The sequence below is a fragment of the Crotalus tigris genome, unplaced genomic scaffold (assembly GCF_016545835.1).
Source record: "Crotalus tigris isolate CLP2741 ecotype Arizona unplaced genomic scaffold, ASM1654583v1 scf7180000017644.4837335, whole genome shotgun sequence".
Lineage (NCBI taxonomy): Eukaryota > Metazoa > Chordata > Lepidosauria > Squamata > Viperidae > Crotalus > Crotalus tigris.
The window spans coordinates 3,615,818-3,632,443 of NW_024096536.1; the positions used below are offsets into that span (position 1 = coordinate 3,615,818).

At 36.1% G+C, this 16,626-nt stretch overlaps 1 protein-coding gene across 5 annotated transcripts in view; it reads right to left on the minus strand.

Annotated features, from left to right (window-relative positions):
* The window catches only part of UBN2 (ubinuclein 2), a 100,035-nt gene that overhangs the window by 62,377 nt on the left and 21,032 nt on the right, over positions 1–16,626 (minus strand). For all 5 annotated transcript variants that reach the window (XM_039335630.1, XM_039335629.1, XM_039335628.1 and 2 more), the window contains exons 10-11: positions 15,856–15,969; positions 14,706–14,849 (exon numbers count right to left, since the gene is read on the minus strand). In XM_039335630.1, coding sequence (XP_039191564.1) covers positions 14,706–14,849; positions 15,856–15,969 — 258 coding nt within the window. The remainder of the gene's footprint in view (positions 1–14,705; positions 14,850–15,855; positions 15,970–16,626) is intronic.

The following is a 16,626-nucleotide window of genomic DNA, read 5'->3' on the forward strand; positions in this document are numbered from 1 at the left end:
TTAATATCCTTTCAGCTAAAACTTTCTCCTGTTTGAAAATTTTGAATAGCAGAGATTAGCACCCATCTCCTCACAAAGTACTTCGACTATTCAGCTGCGGTGAGTCAAACATCAAACAACTCAAGCATTTTTTGTTGAATAATGCAATACAATTTGCCCAATCAATTTTTGTAATTTTGTAAATTTCTAGAGTGACCCAAGAAATCATGCTTGTCACTGCAGCATTACTATGAAGTCCAGCACTGTAACTGTTCAATTCAGATCAGTCTTTGAAAAATATTAATCAATGGAAAATATTTCTACACTTGTTTGAAAAGCTGAAGAACAACTTACTAAGTCTTTGTCTGAACAGCAACAATAGTAAATATACCACAAGATTATTTATTATTTTATTTATTTAAAATTATCTACATGCTAACCACTTGAACAATTCATTTGAAAAGCACTGGTCTAGAATATCATTAATTAATGTATTTGGTTTTAATTACTATAAATTTAAGTACTGCAGAATCTACTCAAAAATTGATATGGCAAAATAGTAATGTTTAACCATGGTTTGTTAGGAGTTTCAAATGCCTAAACTGCAATAGAAGGACAGATGTGAATGTATAATGGACTGCAAATACACATTGTCTTGTTTGGATTACTGTAAAATAATATAAGGCACTATATATGACATATATTTAGTTTTTCTAAAAAAAAAGTACTGAATGCTTTAAGGAACATACATACTGATAAAATAACACAAATCTTAGGACTGAAGTAATAGAGAAGTGACTAATGCTTCTTCTTGGTTAAATAACATCATCTTCAAAATTCTATTTTCTATTGTTTCTTCTAACTCTGATCAATAATAGCTTTCTCTCATTAACAGAAGTACATAATTGATAATCACAAAAGTATCATTATTTTTTGAAATGTTAGGCATGTTTTTTTTAATAAGTCAACCCTTGGGCTTAAGGAAGAGCTTTGAAGACTGTACATAAATAGCATGACTTAAGACTGTTCCTTGATATACTGCTTTTGTATTTGTTTTTCTTTATATCACACATATAACCAGAAAGTGCAACCAAAGCGATTATGCTCCAATTCCAAACTATATAACTGAGAATTGTCATTTTTTCAACACATCTGAAGGCCTCAAAGAGCTTTCATAGTAAGGTTCTTCTAATATGGTCAGCTCAGAATTTCATGGTCATGAATCTATCCCAAATTGTCATTTAGTTAATAGGACATATCCTCACTTTTTTGTTCTGGGTCAAGAGGGCTATTAGGGGAGTTACAATTCCCTATTATATTCAGGCCAGAAATTGCATTTCAAGGCATTATTCTCCCTTATCAGTGTATGGGACATCAAGTTGGTCTGTCCTTCAAACCTTATCAAATTTGATGGATTCCTAAATGGATTCCAGAACCTACAGCTGTCAATTCCATTGATCTAAAGATCTATGGAGAAATAAAATGGGCCAGTATCATCATTACTCTGGGTTTATAGCATCTCAAAGGAATCATACACTGAGGGGTCTGATTCAACAAGTTGTCAGCCTCAGGAGTTGCCAAACAATCAATTGAAACTAATCTTCACGGATAATATGCAGGAATAGAGTTTATTGAATACTTTGGAAAGCTGAGCAATGCAGCTCCTTTAGAAGCAAGTTCACAAATGTCCATAAATGAGCCACACTTGTATCTAGGTCAGTGAAGAACAATCATCAGGCTGGCTTCTTTGCTGAGAACTAACCAAACTGTATCTGATTTTCTATGTCTTTGGATTCAGATCTGACTCCTGAATTTCAGCTCCTTGACCTGAACTGGCTCAGTAACCTCCCTGGCATTCGACTCTTGGACTATTGTAGATTAGGTGTTTCTGTACCTATGTTAAATTTTTACTCTGGACAAAACTTTTTAGCCACCTGACTCTCAGGCAAGACCCCACTCTCTTGTATATATTTCTGAAGCATGCATGTACTTGTACATTTGGCTCTCAGTTTGTCTTAGTGCTTGATTGTTAACTATTCATTAGCAAAGGATTTGTAAATGAAGACAGTTTGTATAGCCTCACTTTGAAACGTGACACTATTTTGTTTCAGTGCTATCACATCTACAATTGTATATAAACTGTTAGGTCCCCTGTCAAATTGTATATTTCATTGAAGTTGACACAACTTCTATATGGTACAAAATTAAATGCAGCTTTCTGCAAATCTGAAATTACACACTACGTACAGTTATTTATAAATTCCCACAATCAGTGAGGAAACTGAAGCTGAAAAGAGACTGGATATTTCAGCAAGACAATGATCTGAAAGACACCTTAACAATGAAGGGAAGGGAAGGGAAGGGAAGGGAAGGGAAGAGAAGGGAAGGAAAGGAAAGGAAAGGAAAAAAAAATGTTGAAATGGCTTTGAGAGTCCATATCCTTGGATGTTATTGAAGATTTCATACAAGTAGCACATACAAGGGAAAAAATATCCAAAAATATCAAAAACCAAGAGTCGAAAGAATTGGATCAGGGATGCCTAAGTTTTACCAGAATTTCATTGTGAAGTGATATTAATATATTGGTTTCATTTGTTTGCACAAATATCATCTAATTCATACTCAAAGCTGTTAAAATCCAACAGAATAAGCAATACAATTAAAAATACCACACTATGATAGCTAACTAATCATAGTGCCCTCACACTCCTGGCACACAAATGCTCTGTGGAAGAAAAAGATCCTCAACAACCTTTTAAAAGGAGGAAGCTATGAGGAAGGAAGCCAATTAGCAACCAATGCCGCAACTGTAACACATTAGTATAACATGGCTAACTTTACTATCTTCAGTTAGCAGATAGGCCGGTGCATCTTGGATCAGCTGAAGCATGCTTTTTTCAAAGGCAGCCCCATATAGAGTATATTATACAAAGTAATACACAAGGTGATATAATGGCATGGGTTACTGTTACCAGGCTTCCCGGTTTAAAAGGGCCTGCAGTTAGTGCACTAACCAAAGTTGGAGCAACTACATACACTATCATTCTTTCTCTTCATATGCTGACTGGAACCCCTCACTCAGGGGAAAAATGGAATCACTACCAAGTAGCACTTCAAGCCCTAATTTTTATAGACAGAAATATACCATATGGCCATTGAGAAATTTAACATATTCTCTCTCTATCCATGTCTCAACAGAGATAATCCACTGGGGTGACCAGCACTGTTTCCAAACTGTATTCATGCCTGAAGTCTGAAAATAAAGTGTCTGGAAAAATCTGTTCTTCCAGGACTCTCTGTAATTGATGCCTCGCCACCTTCACCAAACACTCAATTTGGGTATCAACTATCATCAATGACTTATTTTCTTCATTGTTTCAATTGTTGCTCTAGTCTAGTGTGTCTTCACCTCCTGCAGCTCCCCAATAAATCAAGTAACCCTTTGTGAGGAAGAAGAGGTTGTTTAAGGGCAATCTCATCCAACACTCACACTAGCTCCATATTCCTGAGACTGGCAAGGCACATGGAATAACTGATTGCAAGATTGCTTAGAAATTATCCACATGCCCTCAAAAAAGTCTGAGAATTAATATTTGGGGTAATCTATTTTAACTGGTTTACAAATCATGTAGAGATCAGTTGAGTGGGTAATGTATTTCTTAGATAGAAAATGGTATAAAAATGATACATAAAGACAATGTTCTCCATACTCAGATTACATTCTATAAGTTCTGAGGTAAACACCAGGTTTAATGCCTAATGTGTGGCCATCTGTTTGCATGCTGGACCCAAAATCTTCTAAATAAGCCTGCGGTCCCTACAGAAGAAATGAAATCTCTACAGATGATTCTTCTATAGAAAATAGAGATTGCAGTCTAGGGAATTCTACCACCAAACTGAGAAGCTTGGGCAGACATACTGCAGGTCACTGAAGCGGATGGTACAGAAAGGGCACTCACCTTTTCCCTAAAGTCCAATGTATCATACAGATATTTACCTGGCTAGCTCTGAGGAAGTGCTTCTGGTCACTGCCAACTTTCATAAAGTTACCACTCTACCTCCTCCCCAATTACTATACTGACACTAATGGAGCAGCTAGAAACCTGGCAGGAAAATCTCAAACAGGGTTACATCTCCATGTAAATAAGATCTCTGTTATGTAAACCACATTTCCAGGCTCACTCATACAGATCTAGCATTGACTGAGAGTCTGTCATGAGACTATGGCATCCAACAATCCAGCCATCCACTATGAGAAGAATGTATGGATAAATGTATATTGAGTGCTTTGATAATAAGCTGGTGATAGTAACAGATTGTTCGATAATATAAACGTGCACATCTATATGCAGATAATGCTGCACTGTTGGCTGAAAAGGTAAATTATTTGCAAAAGTAAATTATTTGAGAGTTATTTTTATAGATACTGCATGACACAACAATGTGAGGGAATGTAAACGGCCTTGAGAAAGGGGAAGGGATCAACAAACTATTAAGAGAGGGAGAGGTTTAGAAAAGATGATTCAGTCTTGCAAAAGAAGAAAGCATGAGAAAAAAATCAAAATAATCCCACTTTGATTTTATTTGGTGTAAGATTTATTTGCTTTCAGGATTGTTATTGTATCCTGGCACAATAGAGCATTCCTGAAACAGATGCTGCTCCTCTTTTTTTATTTTTATTTTTTATATTGCCAACAATCTTGTCTTTCAGTAAAGAGGCATCAGAACTTGCCTTAAAGACAACAGATCCTTGAAGAAACTTCTCTGCACAACAACTGGCTGAGGCATTATTGCAGCATCAACATGAGCTATATACAGAAATAACGAACCTGCACAGTGCCATGATACAGCGAGCACAGCATCTGGGACAAAGCTTACCTCAGCTGGGAGTCGCCCCCACAAGTTGCCCCACAGCCACTGTTACTTTGATCTCCTGGAAGTCTGCTGGAGAAGTTCAGTGGGGCACAGGATCAATTCCTGACTTTCACTACTCAATGTGAATTATTCATGGTGGAGAGACCAGTAGAATTTCCGACTGATCGGAGTAAAGTAGCCTTCGTTCTCAGCCTGTTGAAGGAAGGAGCAGCCTGATGGGCAATTCCGCTCATTGAGAGGAATGATGCAGTCTTAGATAAGTACCAGTACCAGAATTTCATGCAAAGATTTAGAGCTGCTTTTGATATTGTGGCTATAAGAGACATCGCAAATTGGGAGATTTACAAGCTGAAGCAAGGAAACAATCGTGTTCATGAATAGGTAGTTGATTTTTAGTTGTATGTCAGAGATGTGAACTGCAATTATTTTGCCTTGATTAACCAGTTTTGATAAACTGAGGGATGGATTAGTAAGACAGGGCACTTCAGAAAATTTAGAAAAGCAATTTCAGTATCACATGCTGATTGGCAGAGAGCAGAAGGAATTGAAGCATAAGAACTACAATGGAGATATTTTTTACAGACTTTCATTATATCTATCCCTCCACCACCGTCCTGTTGTCTCCTCAAACTCCAACAGTATGGAGCCTGTATAAATAGGAACACTGAGACAATCTCTGTCTGCAGCAGAGATGCTTTAAAAAGCAGCTCTTGCTTTGTGGTTTTATGAGGGAGCTCTAGTACAGCTAGCTATGATTTGTACTGCTACATACTCTTAAGTTGACTATAAAAAATCATACTTGCAGAAATATGTGTCACTTTACAAGTAAATATCTGAATTATTTCAAAGCCTCATCTTTGGAAAACTTTGTAAGCTCCCTTCCAAATGTTTGGCAGTTCTGCTCAACAATTAAGAAGAGTTCTGAAGACCAACAGCAGGGAAATGAATTTTATTATCTCTGTTACGTCTTCACACCCGCAAAGCCCCAGAAATACAACTTTCAGCTGGGTGCAATTACTAATTTCACGGATAAAAGTTATAGTATGTCATTTTGCCTTACATAAACAGATGCTAGAATGTCAATGCTAATGGAAACGACTGAAGTCAACCTCTTTGGGTTGGATCCATTTTACAATACACAACCCCACAATAAATTATGCAGAATTCTTGCTACTCTATATACCACAGCCTTTTTATATCCTGATAGCAGGCAAAGATTGGCTACAAACTCACAAACCAGTTATTCACTGGGAACAAGATCGATTTTTCTTTTCTCTCAAAAATTTTAACACTATTTGCAGAAAATATGCTCTTCACACTTCTCCCAAGATGGCATGCTGGGGGTGGGGGATTTGTTTCATCTGCCAATCAACAGTTGATTTTTTTTACCAAAACGGGTTCTTTGGCAGTTGACTTCCTAGATCTGAATGGGAACACCTAGGAAAGAACCAAGATGAATCTCAGATGACTGTAGACCCTCCTGGGAATGAGAATTTTGAGGATTGTGATTTCTGGTAGGAGCAGTCAGAGAGTTGGAGCTCTTTCCTCTCAGCTGTTCAGTTTTTTTAAGCACATCTGAGTTTTATCTGCACAATTTGAATATTCTTTTTTAGCTTTATTTTTCTTTTAAAAGTTAATTGACTTGTTGAAGACTGATTCACTTTAACCCCTTGCTGGATTTGAATGTGAATTCTTTAATGTTTTTTCACTGCTTCACTCTGCTGTCTGAATTACTTTCGCTTTCTTCATATCAAAGTTGATGGAGATTTTCTGGGTAGTGAAAGTGATCTGTTAGATTTTCATTTTTATCAGATTTTCACTGCAGGGATTTCACACTTTCTTAACTTTTAAAAAGCTCTGATCTTAATTTTTTAATGAGTTCAGGGAAATTTTATTTTTTCCCATCCTTCTTTATAGTGAGAAATATTATCTCAATGTTCTTTGTGGAACTCCCTTGTCATGGAAATTCTGGGAAAATGTCTGGTTGTGAATGCCCAGTTATAGGACTATATTAAAATACAAACAATGTACCAATTTAAAGATAAAGCCCTCTGGGAAGCCTTTGAAAACAGAATGCTTTTTTTTAACCTACAAATTCAAATTGAAAACTTTGGTAAAAAATTTGATAACAGAATTTTAAATCAACCTAAAGAGAATATTCAAACACAAGCAGCTGTAGCCATGTCAAGCTCAGAACTGGATGGACTGGAATCTAAATTGCTATTGGCAGATTTAAATGAAAAAGAATTTGGTTTGGAAGCTGCAGGTTTTTTGGAGAAGGCTGAAGGGGTTATGGATTTTACAGATTTGGAATTAACACAATCAGTGAATGATGAACTGGACTTTCTTAAAAAGATTGATGATGATTGGAAATTGACTTACTAAATCTAACTGGAAAACGATTTGGACTGGATTTTTTTGGAAAAACGGATTGACAACAGAGGTTTATGATTTGAGGAAATAAGACAGAATTGTTGGGAAAGTTTTCAACCAAAATCTTAAAAAGTTTTATTATTAAGAATCAAACGAAGGTATTTGATACTGGACGGATTACAGATAATGACTATAGTGACTGTAGACTTTCTATGAGTTAAACACAATAACAGATTGCTAACAGAGGGCTTTGAAGTTTAACTTTGCTGTTGGTTCACATGTTAACTACTTTGCCTAGATGGATAACAGGTCAAACTTGCTGCAAATATAGATGGATGACAAGTCAATATATAGATATTGGGCCTGTTTTGAAAGGCTGGGGATTAATATTGTTCCAATATATTTATCAGTATTCAATTAGGGGGGATGTGTGTATGCGTGTTTGTCTTTTTTAATGCACTTTTTTCTTTTCTAATGTTTTGTCCAACTTTGTTTTGTTTTTGTAAAATTTCTTTTTCCTTTTTTTTTGAAGTTTGTATTTTACCTTAATTTTCCGAATAAAATAAAATTTATTCAAAAAAACGTACTTCCTCCAATCCTCTCTACACATGGAACCTCTTGTATTAATAGCAAAATAAACACATTTTGTGGATTTTTGAGTAAAAGAAATAAAACACCTTCTCCTGCCCCAAGTACAATACTACACAATCAATATACTGCCTGAGAAGCCTATATCTCACCAATATCCTATGTTTACTTAAGAGTCACCTTAGAACTGAAGATAGCAACATGGTGGATAGCTTTTGCCTACTAGGATAAATCAATGGTACAAGAACAAACAGTCAAAAATACACTGCAGGCTAGCACCAGCAGAAAAGCAGCCAGCCATGAAGGCCTTGAAAAATATATTCAAATTCCAGTATGTCTATACCTACAAAGATCAAAATCATGCAAGCCATGATATTCCCTATGACATTTTATGGAAGTGAAAATTGGACTTTAACGAAATATGAACAATAATGATGCCTTTGAACTTTGGTATTGGAGAAGATGCTTGAGAATATTGTGGACAGTCAAGAAAATAAACCAATGGATCAGTGAACAAATCAACCCAGAGTTCTCACACAAGGCACAAATGACCAGGATATCCTATAGATCAGTGATGGCGAACCTTTTAGAGACTGAGTGCCCAAACTGCAACCCAAAACCTACTTAGTGCTGGGTGGGTGTGGCCCATTGGATTGACATGGTCCATTGGGTGGGCATGGCTGCAGTGGTAACGGCAGACTGGGTGGGACTAAAAAGTTCAATCAATCAATTCCAAATTTGCAAGTTTTTCCCCCCTGCGAGAAGTTGAAATTGACTGATTGAACCTTTTCTTTTTTGCACATGGCGGCGGAAGCCTAAAGCAAAAAAGTTTTATAAAACCCAGCTGAAGGCCTAGGACTGGGGTGACGGTGTGCGTGCCCACAGAGAGGGCTCTGAGTGCCGCCTCTGGCACCCGTGCCATAGGTTCGCCACCACTGCTATAGGTAGTCCCGATTTATGAGAATAGTTGAGCCTGGAATTACAGTCATAAGTCACACAGTTTCATGGATATGCCCCTGGAGCCCTTTCCAAATGCGAGTTCAGAGGAGGGTGAGTTTGAGTCAACAGAAGAAAACAGAGTTATGTTGATGTTGATCAGGATTGGGGCTTGCAGAGTGCTAGCCTGACAGAGCAGCCTCAGCTGGGTCGATTGGACAAACAGCAGGCTGAGGCTGAGCAAGGCGAATCACAGCTGCAACAAGTTAGCCAGAAAGCTCCAGGAGAGGACTGGGAGCAGCTGCTGCCCGTTAGCAATGAGAAGAAGGTGGAGTCCATACCTCCTCCTGATCCAAGCACATGTAGAGAAACGCACAACAGACAGCTAGACTACTCATGAGGAGGCAACCTCACCTCTCATCAAGGGCTGCATTGACATTGCCTATTTAATCCTGCCCTGAGGACTTGAGTGTAGCTGGAACAACATGTCCAGTTCTGTTCCTTGTGTGCTAGTGCCATGTATCCTAACCTGTTTGAATTGTGGACTGCTTTCCTCGACTTAATATGTGCCCATTGGACTTGGGTTATCCAGTGACTCGTGTTGAGCTTAGAATCGGACGTCACAACAGGGGTGCTTTCTGAATAAACATGTGTAGGGGCTTAAATAAACATGTGTAGAACTCTTGCTGTCCATGCCTGTGGGGGGGGGGAGGAGCAGGGCAGCACATACAGTCATTAAGTGGTCACCATTGACTGCCTGATTTTATGTCCTTTTTTGCTGCTGTCGTTAAGCAAATGCTGCAGTCATTAAATGGAAATTGAGAATTTAAAAAAAAATTGGCAAAAAAATGCCAAAAATCATTGTCATGTTAGCACGGGACACTGCAAACAACTGTAAATGCAAAGTGATTGACAAGAGCCCAAAACAAGATCAGGTGACTATGGGAAAGATTGCGGCTATTGGAACTTTGAAAATGGGTGGTTAAGTAGCTCTAGGGAAATCCATCATAACTTTGAATGGTTGCTAAGTGACTGTCATTAAGCAAGAACTACCTGTACTTCGGACACATTATAGAAAGATCCAGCTTACTAGGAAAGGTGAAGGAAAGAGAAGAAGAGGAGTAGCACGACTGATGGACTCAAATTATGGTGATGATGAATCTACCATTGGGAGACCTGAAGGAATAAAAGATAATCATCATGGAGAAAATATATGTGATTGCTAGGAGTTGAAAATACTTGATGACATATAATCACTCAATAAGAGAAGATGGCAAAAACAGTAGTATAATAAATCAAAGGCATTTTTTTTCATCTCATTTCTCCCCTACAAGAAGTCATGTGCTCTATCAGGCAACTCTGAAGAGGAGGGAGGGGTAAAATTGATGCCTGAGATAGATATCTACATGGTTGGGGTGGGGAAGTACCAATGACATTTCCAGGACTTGATGATCCCCATTCTAGATTACTGAAGAAATTTGTTGAGGGTTTGGCTAAACTTGTATGTACAATTTGTTTAGAAATTCTAAAAAAAACCCTGCTGAGGTGCCAGATGACTGCAGTAAAGAAAATGTTCTATCTATCATCAAAATGAATTAAAGGACCCCAAAACCAGACCAATAAGTAGAACAGTGAAAATCAGTTTGGTTTAGTGGTTAAGGTATCATGCTAGAAACTGGAAGGCCATAAGTTATATTCCTGCCTTGGGCCCAAAGGCAACTGAGTGATCTTGGGTCAATCACTCTCTCAATCCTAGGATATAGGCAATGGTAGACCTCTTCTGAAAACTTGTCAAGAAAACTGCAGGAACTTGTCCAGGCAGTGGTCAGGAGTCAACACTGACTCAAAAGAATGTGCAAGCACACATACACTAAGTATGCCCAGGAAGATTGTACACTTTCTAAATGAAGGAAACATTTGTAAAATTAATTGACGTTTCAAAACTAGGATCTAGCTTAAATTGGATGAAATTTCACAGAGGCAGGGTTTTTTTTTACTCAAAAAGATCTTCAAAGACTAATTGATTACAAACTGAATGCAAGTTAGTAATGTGATATGAATGCAAAAAAGTGAGAGGGGATATAATTTTAAGCTATGACAAGAAAAAATTAATTGACAAATTATAAAAAATAGTGGTTTTATTTTATTTTGTATAGGTGAGACCCAAATATCGTTTCAGTTCTGAATGCTGTTCTTTGAGAAAGGGTCCAACAAACCAGAAGAAAGTTGTATAAAGAAATATACACAATCCCCCATCCCCAAATTTATGTTTTCAGATGACTGAGTAGAGAAAATATCAAAAGGATGCCAAGACCTAGACTCTACTCCAGAATATTTAATAGATTTAAGTTATAGAAAGATAAACTGCTACTGAATGTTTAAAAAAGTGGTTGTAACAAGAGTTTAAAGTAGAAGTTGTAAAATGTCTATTAAGGATTATGAAGACATTGTAGCTCTAATCTAATCAGACAGAAGATATAAAATTATTTATCATGAATACTTTACTGGATCCCTGCTCTAAGCAGGGTATGAGCATCTATGGGCAGAGGGGGGCTTGTATAGTACATACATACCTGGAGCAATCACTCAGTGAACCAAATGACCATGTTCTACTGTTTCTATTATCCTAATAATAACTACTGTTACACACTTTTATAAACCCACTATAAATCAAGATCTCAAACCTTAGAACACTCTCATATGTAAGCTGCTCATTCTTACCCACCCACCCCCAAGCTTTTTATATTTTCTTGCCTTGACTAAAGTTTTGTGGCTTGTATTTATCTTTTCAGTCTAAATTCTTTAAGGCTGAAAACGGGGTTCACTGTTCATAAAGTGCCAAATATATAAGTACCACACTAAATACACATTAATGGTTGGTTAAAGATTGTGTTATTGTTACGTAATCACTCTTGAATAAATCTTTTGGCCAACAATTATACAACTGATTAACCAACTTTTTAAATTCAGTATTTGTAATTTCTAATCCTCAAAAGATTTGTTAAGATTACATGTGTATAGATCCATATTTGTCCCAATCAAGCTACAAACAATTGAAACAAGGCAGTTAAGAAAGATTAATAATTAATACATTGAAATATATGTATTTAAGTTTTCTTTCCTGAAGTAGTCAAGACAATGAAGCAAACAGAAGGTATTAAGTTTCATAAATTGATCATAATTTGTAATAATGCTACATCAAAGTGAGATTTTCAGTTTAAGCCACTTTAAATGTGTTCACTCTGAATATATATTCACATTGCTAGTATGCTGGCACTAGAATGTCTTCATTATAAATAAAGAACTAATCAAAATAATTGTTTGGGATACTGAATCCCACAATATTTTTTGTATCCTAACATGCCAATCCTTTTCATATACATCATGTACATGAATAACAGCAACTTGCTCTTCTTGCATAGACTGACTCTTCCCATGCATTAAAGGGTAGTTAATAAATTATTTCTACAATTCTTGTGATTCTAAATAATATTGCACATTAAAATAGTTGAGTAAAATTAAAGTTGCCTCAAGTTACATAAACTTTTTAATAGATTCTGCAAGTTTCCTGTCAGTCCTGGATCAGTATTGATTTCTACCTTTTAATAACCACTTTCAACCCTGCGCTATACTCTTCAGAATTCATTTTTTAAAAAGCTGAAGCCCTGTTCAGGCATTACCAAAATAAATAAATGTGTTAATGTTGCTCTAGTGAAATTGGCTTCCTTGCAGGCATTTAGGTGAAATACAAATGTCTGCAGAAGAGATGTTATTTTAACTCCCATATAAGATTCTGGCTAACAAGGAAATCAACACTTAATCTGTTATGCACATAGGCTTCCTTCCTACAGAAAGCCTATACATTACATTAAAGACATTAAAGACAGGGATTATCAAGCATGATCACATGTTAAATTCTCTATTACAGTAATATTTGAACCAAAACTATTCAGCTTTTTTCTACCATTTCTAGAAGAGGAGGTATAAAAGATATAAAAATGGGCAAAAGGTGCTCTTTTGCCCATTTTCTAAAAAAAAAAAAAAAAAAGCCTATTCCTATTTTAAGTGTTCTCAGGCAATGAATGAACTATCCTAACATTATCAGGCAACATGGTGTCTGGAAAAGGAAGCGTTTTGGTTTTTAATTGTCCAAATGAGCAGCTCTGTTAGTCCATAAAAAGCCATTCAGACATAAATACTTTAGATCTTGCTACATTTGGGCAATAGTATGTACCAAAAAGCAAATGCAGAGCAAAGACAGAAGTTTGTTGTTATTTTAATAGCAGTTTTCCACCCAAAATTCTAAACTTAGTTCTTTACAATAGGTCTAGATTCTGAGACTACCATAAATTTTCCATTACTCTGGCTGATTGGGAGTTAGGTAGAATGGCATTTTGTTTCAAAGCACCTGTGCATAGTTCACCATGCTGCAGATCACAGCTAAAAAAATATCTTTAAGCTTGTCATAACCTGAAATTTCTTATCTATACCCAAAAAACAAACTGCTATAATTAAACAATTAAATGGATATGTTTAAACTATTATTAAAGCTTAAAATGACAAACACCAATAATCTTAATTCTTAATTTCCAGCAATATAGTAGCTTCCATAAGCTTAATTAGGAGACAGACAGAACATAGAGACTGCTAAGATAAAAAAAAGAATGCACTCTAACAATCTATCCCTGATCAGAGATCCTATGAAATGATAGAAAAGATGTCTGGAATGCTTGTGATGAAAAACAATGTCTCCAACTTCACCATATTAGATAGCTTCAGCCTTCAATCTTCCATTTTTATGGAACATCATGGAGAAGATTATGGGAATCCAGGGCAAAAAATCATGGGTGAAATTAATTAGCTGGGTCATTTTCAGATAGGATTTAAATCCAGGCATCCAGAAACAGCAATAGGCTGCTCTTGTGCGATGGACAGCGAGAGTGTAGCTGTCCTTATTCTATTAGACCCTAGCTGGTTTGACACTGATCATGACAGTGTCTTGGACCACCTCTGACTGGTTGAAGGCACTGTATTACAAGGGTTCATCTCATTCCTGATGTTGATAGCTTTAGAGCAGAGTGACTGTCCAGCAAACATAATTGCAGAGACCCAGGTCTACAACTATGGGGTTTCTCTTCGATTCATAGTTATAGTTGGATCCATAGATGAAGACACAGCCCTGAATGTCTTTACCAAGACCAGCTATGGTTCATTTCTGGAGTACGAAGCTCTGAGAACAGTCATCTTTGTCTTCATTATCTCCAGATAAGATTAATGCAATGAGTTTCACATGGGGTTGCCCTTGAAGTTTCTGCTCATGTTTTAAAAAGAATATAACTTTCTTACACAGCCTATTATTATGAATAAATGCATCAATTCAGGTTATTTGTGTTTGATGGGTAAGTCAGATTCAACTCAGTGTCACATTTTGCTGCAACAGCAAGACTATTTGACTTAATATCTTTAAAAAATATGTAGGCCCACCACAAATAATTGTTACTACAATTAAATGATATTAAACTGATCAACAAGATATTCCCTGGTCTCCCCTCCCAACACCCCCTTGCAATATAAAACAGTGTTTCTTTTGTATTTAGTGGCTATCCACACTGTTAAATTTTCCAGAAAATAATGCCTTATGTTTATTTTGTAGTTTTAAGCATTATGGGATGCAATTAGCAAGTTCCATTCATTTATGGATGGATCATCTTTGCACTTTCTCAGCAATGTAGCATTACCAGATTAAAAAGAAAAGAGAATAAATAAGAGCGTCACAGGCATCAAGATATTATTCTAGCCCCTACAGACACTAATTTGGAAACTCTAGCACTAATGATTTCATATAAACTATTTCAGAAAATATTTTATAACCAGGATCTGAATTCTGACAAAACTTAATTCACCATATATCATAAAGTCTGAATAAGAACATTAGTCTTAAATAGATACCATACCTAGCTTGCATCCAACCTTTTGGCCAAAGAGGCTTCACCTCTGTCTCCATAAATGTCTTGAGGTAATCTTCTGCAGATTGACTTTTATTTGGCTCTAGTTCATAGCAATCCAGCTTTATCTTGACAAGATTACACAGCAAAGTCCTGTTGAAATAAACCTGGCTGTCTTCAGTACATCAAGCATCACTTGTCAAAGTTACTTATTTACCTTTCATATTTTCTCTAAAAATAGAATTATTCAACAATAACTTTTAATTAACCATATTACACTGTAAGATATAATACAACTGGTTTTCAGTTTCTTGTACTCTGTTTTATCTTTTCTATAATTTAAAACAGGCATTTCCATTTTTTTGGGACATTTCTTACCCAAGAACATTGCAATCAATAGATACTAATTTCCCACAATTGAGAATTTGTTAAGTGAAATTGTATAAAAGTTACTTAAATACAGAAATGGGTTTAAGAAATGAAGATAAACAAATCTGCACTGAAGAAATATTTTTTGTACATTTAATCACACTTGGCCAAATAAAGTATTGTATTCAATTCAGTTCAATTCAAATAGAGTTGAGGAGAAAAGGTGAAAATGAGTTTCTTCCTTTTTCATACTCATAAAGCTGGTGGAGAATGAAAGCAAATATCACTACAAATTTTAGATTTTTAGCCTATAGAGCAAAATTATTTCCATTTCTTTTTACACTCTTTTTAACTTCTTTTTTGATAATCACTCACATGGGAGCTAAGACAAATTAAATACTGAGGACAGACCTTTACATAACCCAAATAGCAAAAGATTCTGGGACAAGAATGTCAATATAGTCAAGTTTGCAAAGCCTTATGCAGTGAAAAGTATCAGAAAATACAGAGTGAATATTAGATAGCACTTAGGAAGAAGTAAATTAGCAAGAAAGATGAGCTCCACATTATCCAAGATTAAAAGTCTTATTTGTGTTATATGTCCATCCAGTTTATTTCCACTCCAGAACCGCATGCATTAGCTATGGTAGAGTTACATTTATGACTATGCTCCATCTCAGGAAAAAAAGTCCAAGTTATTTTTTTTTCTGATCTGAAATAACTTTTATTAGGCTGTGCTATGGTAATTTATAATACCTCTAGTGGAGTATCAAACAATATAGTATCATACCTCACTGTCTCATCCCAGTAGAACTTTTTTCTTGGACCTGCAATCCTCTTTCCTGGTTTCTCGTCATCTTCCTCTTCTGAACCATTCTTGTCTCGCTCATCTTCTGCTTGTATTCTGGAGCAAAAGAATAAGCACAGTATTGTAAAGAGTAGAAACAGAGGTATGCTTACTTCCCCATAATTACATTGCCAGAGAGACTCAGATATCTGCTGGTTGCTTATTTGCAATTGTCTGGTCTCTATGTATCTCTACGTGAAGGTCCAATTAAACTGATGTATGTATGTATGTATGTATGTATGTATGTATGTATGTATGTATGTATAATCATGTCTATGAACAGAAATCTATTCAACGAAGGTTAACATATCCTTAGTGTGAAATAAGGGCCAATGGAATTCAAGGGTGGTTGGATTTAGTTGTGACCACATACGGAGTATAGACTGATATCTCTTTTAACTCCATTCCCAGGTTCTGCCACTTCTTTTCCTATCGCAGTTGATGCATTGGTATTCTAGATAGTTGATATTTGCAGTCCATCACCTTAAAAGTTACTGAATATCTACACATATTTTGGACACTGAAATGAGCCAATTTCCATTTAGTTCATTGCAAGAATTATGAAAAAACTACCAATATGTAAGATCTTCATGAGACAGAGTCAGTTGTATGACTGCACTGAAAATAACTTAAGAATTCAGCTATGGGAAAGCAATTAGGTCCTGTCTCACAGTTACAAAACTATTTAATAAGTGATACAAGATTTGTCAGACA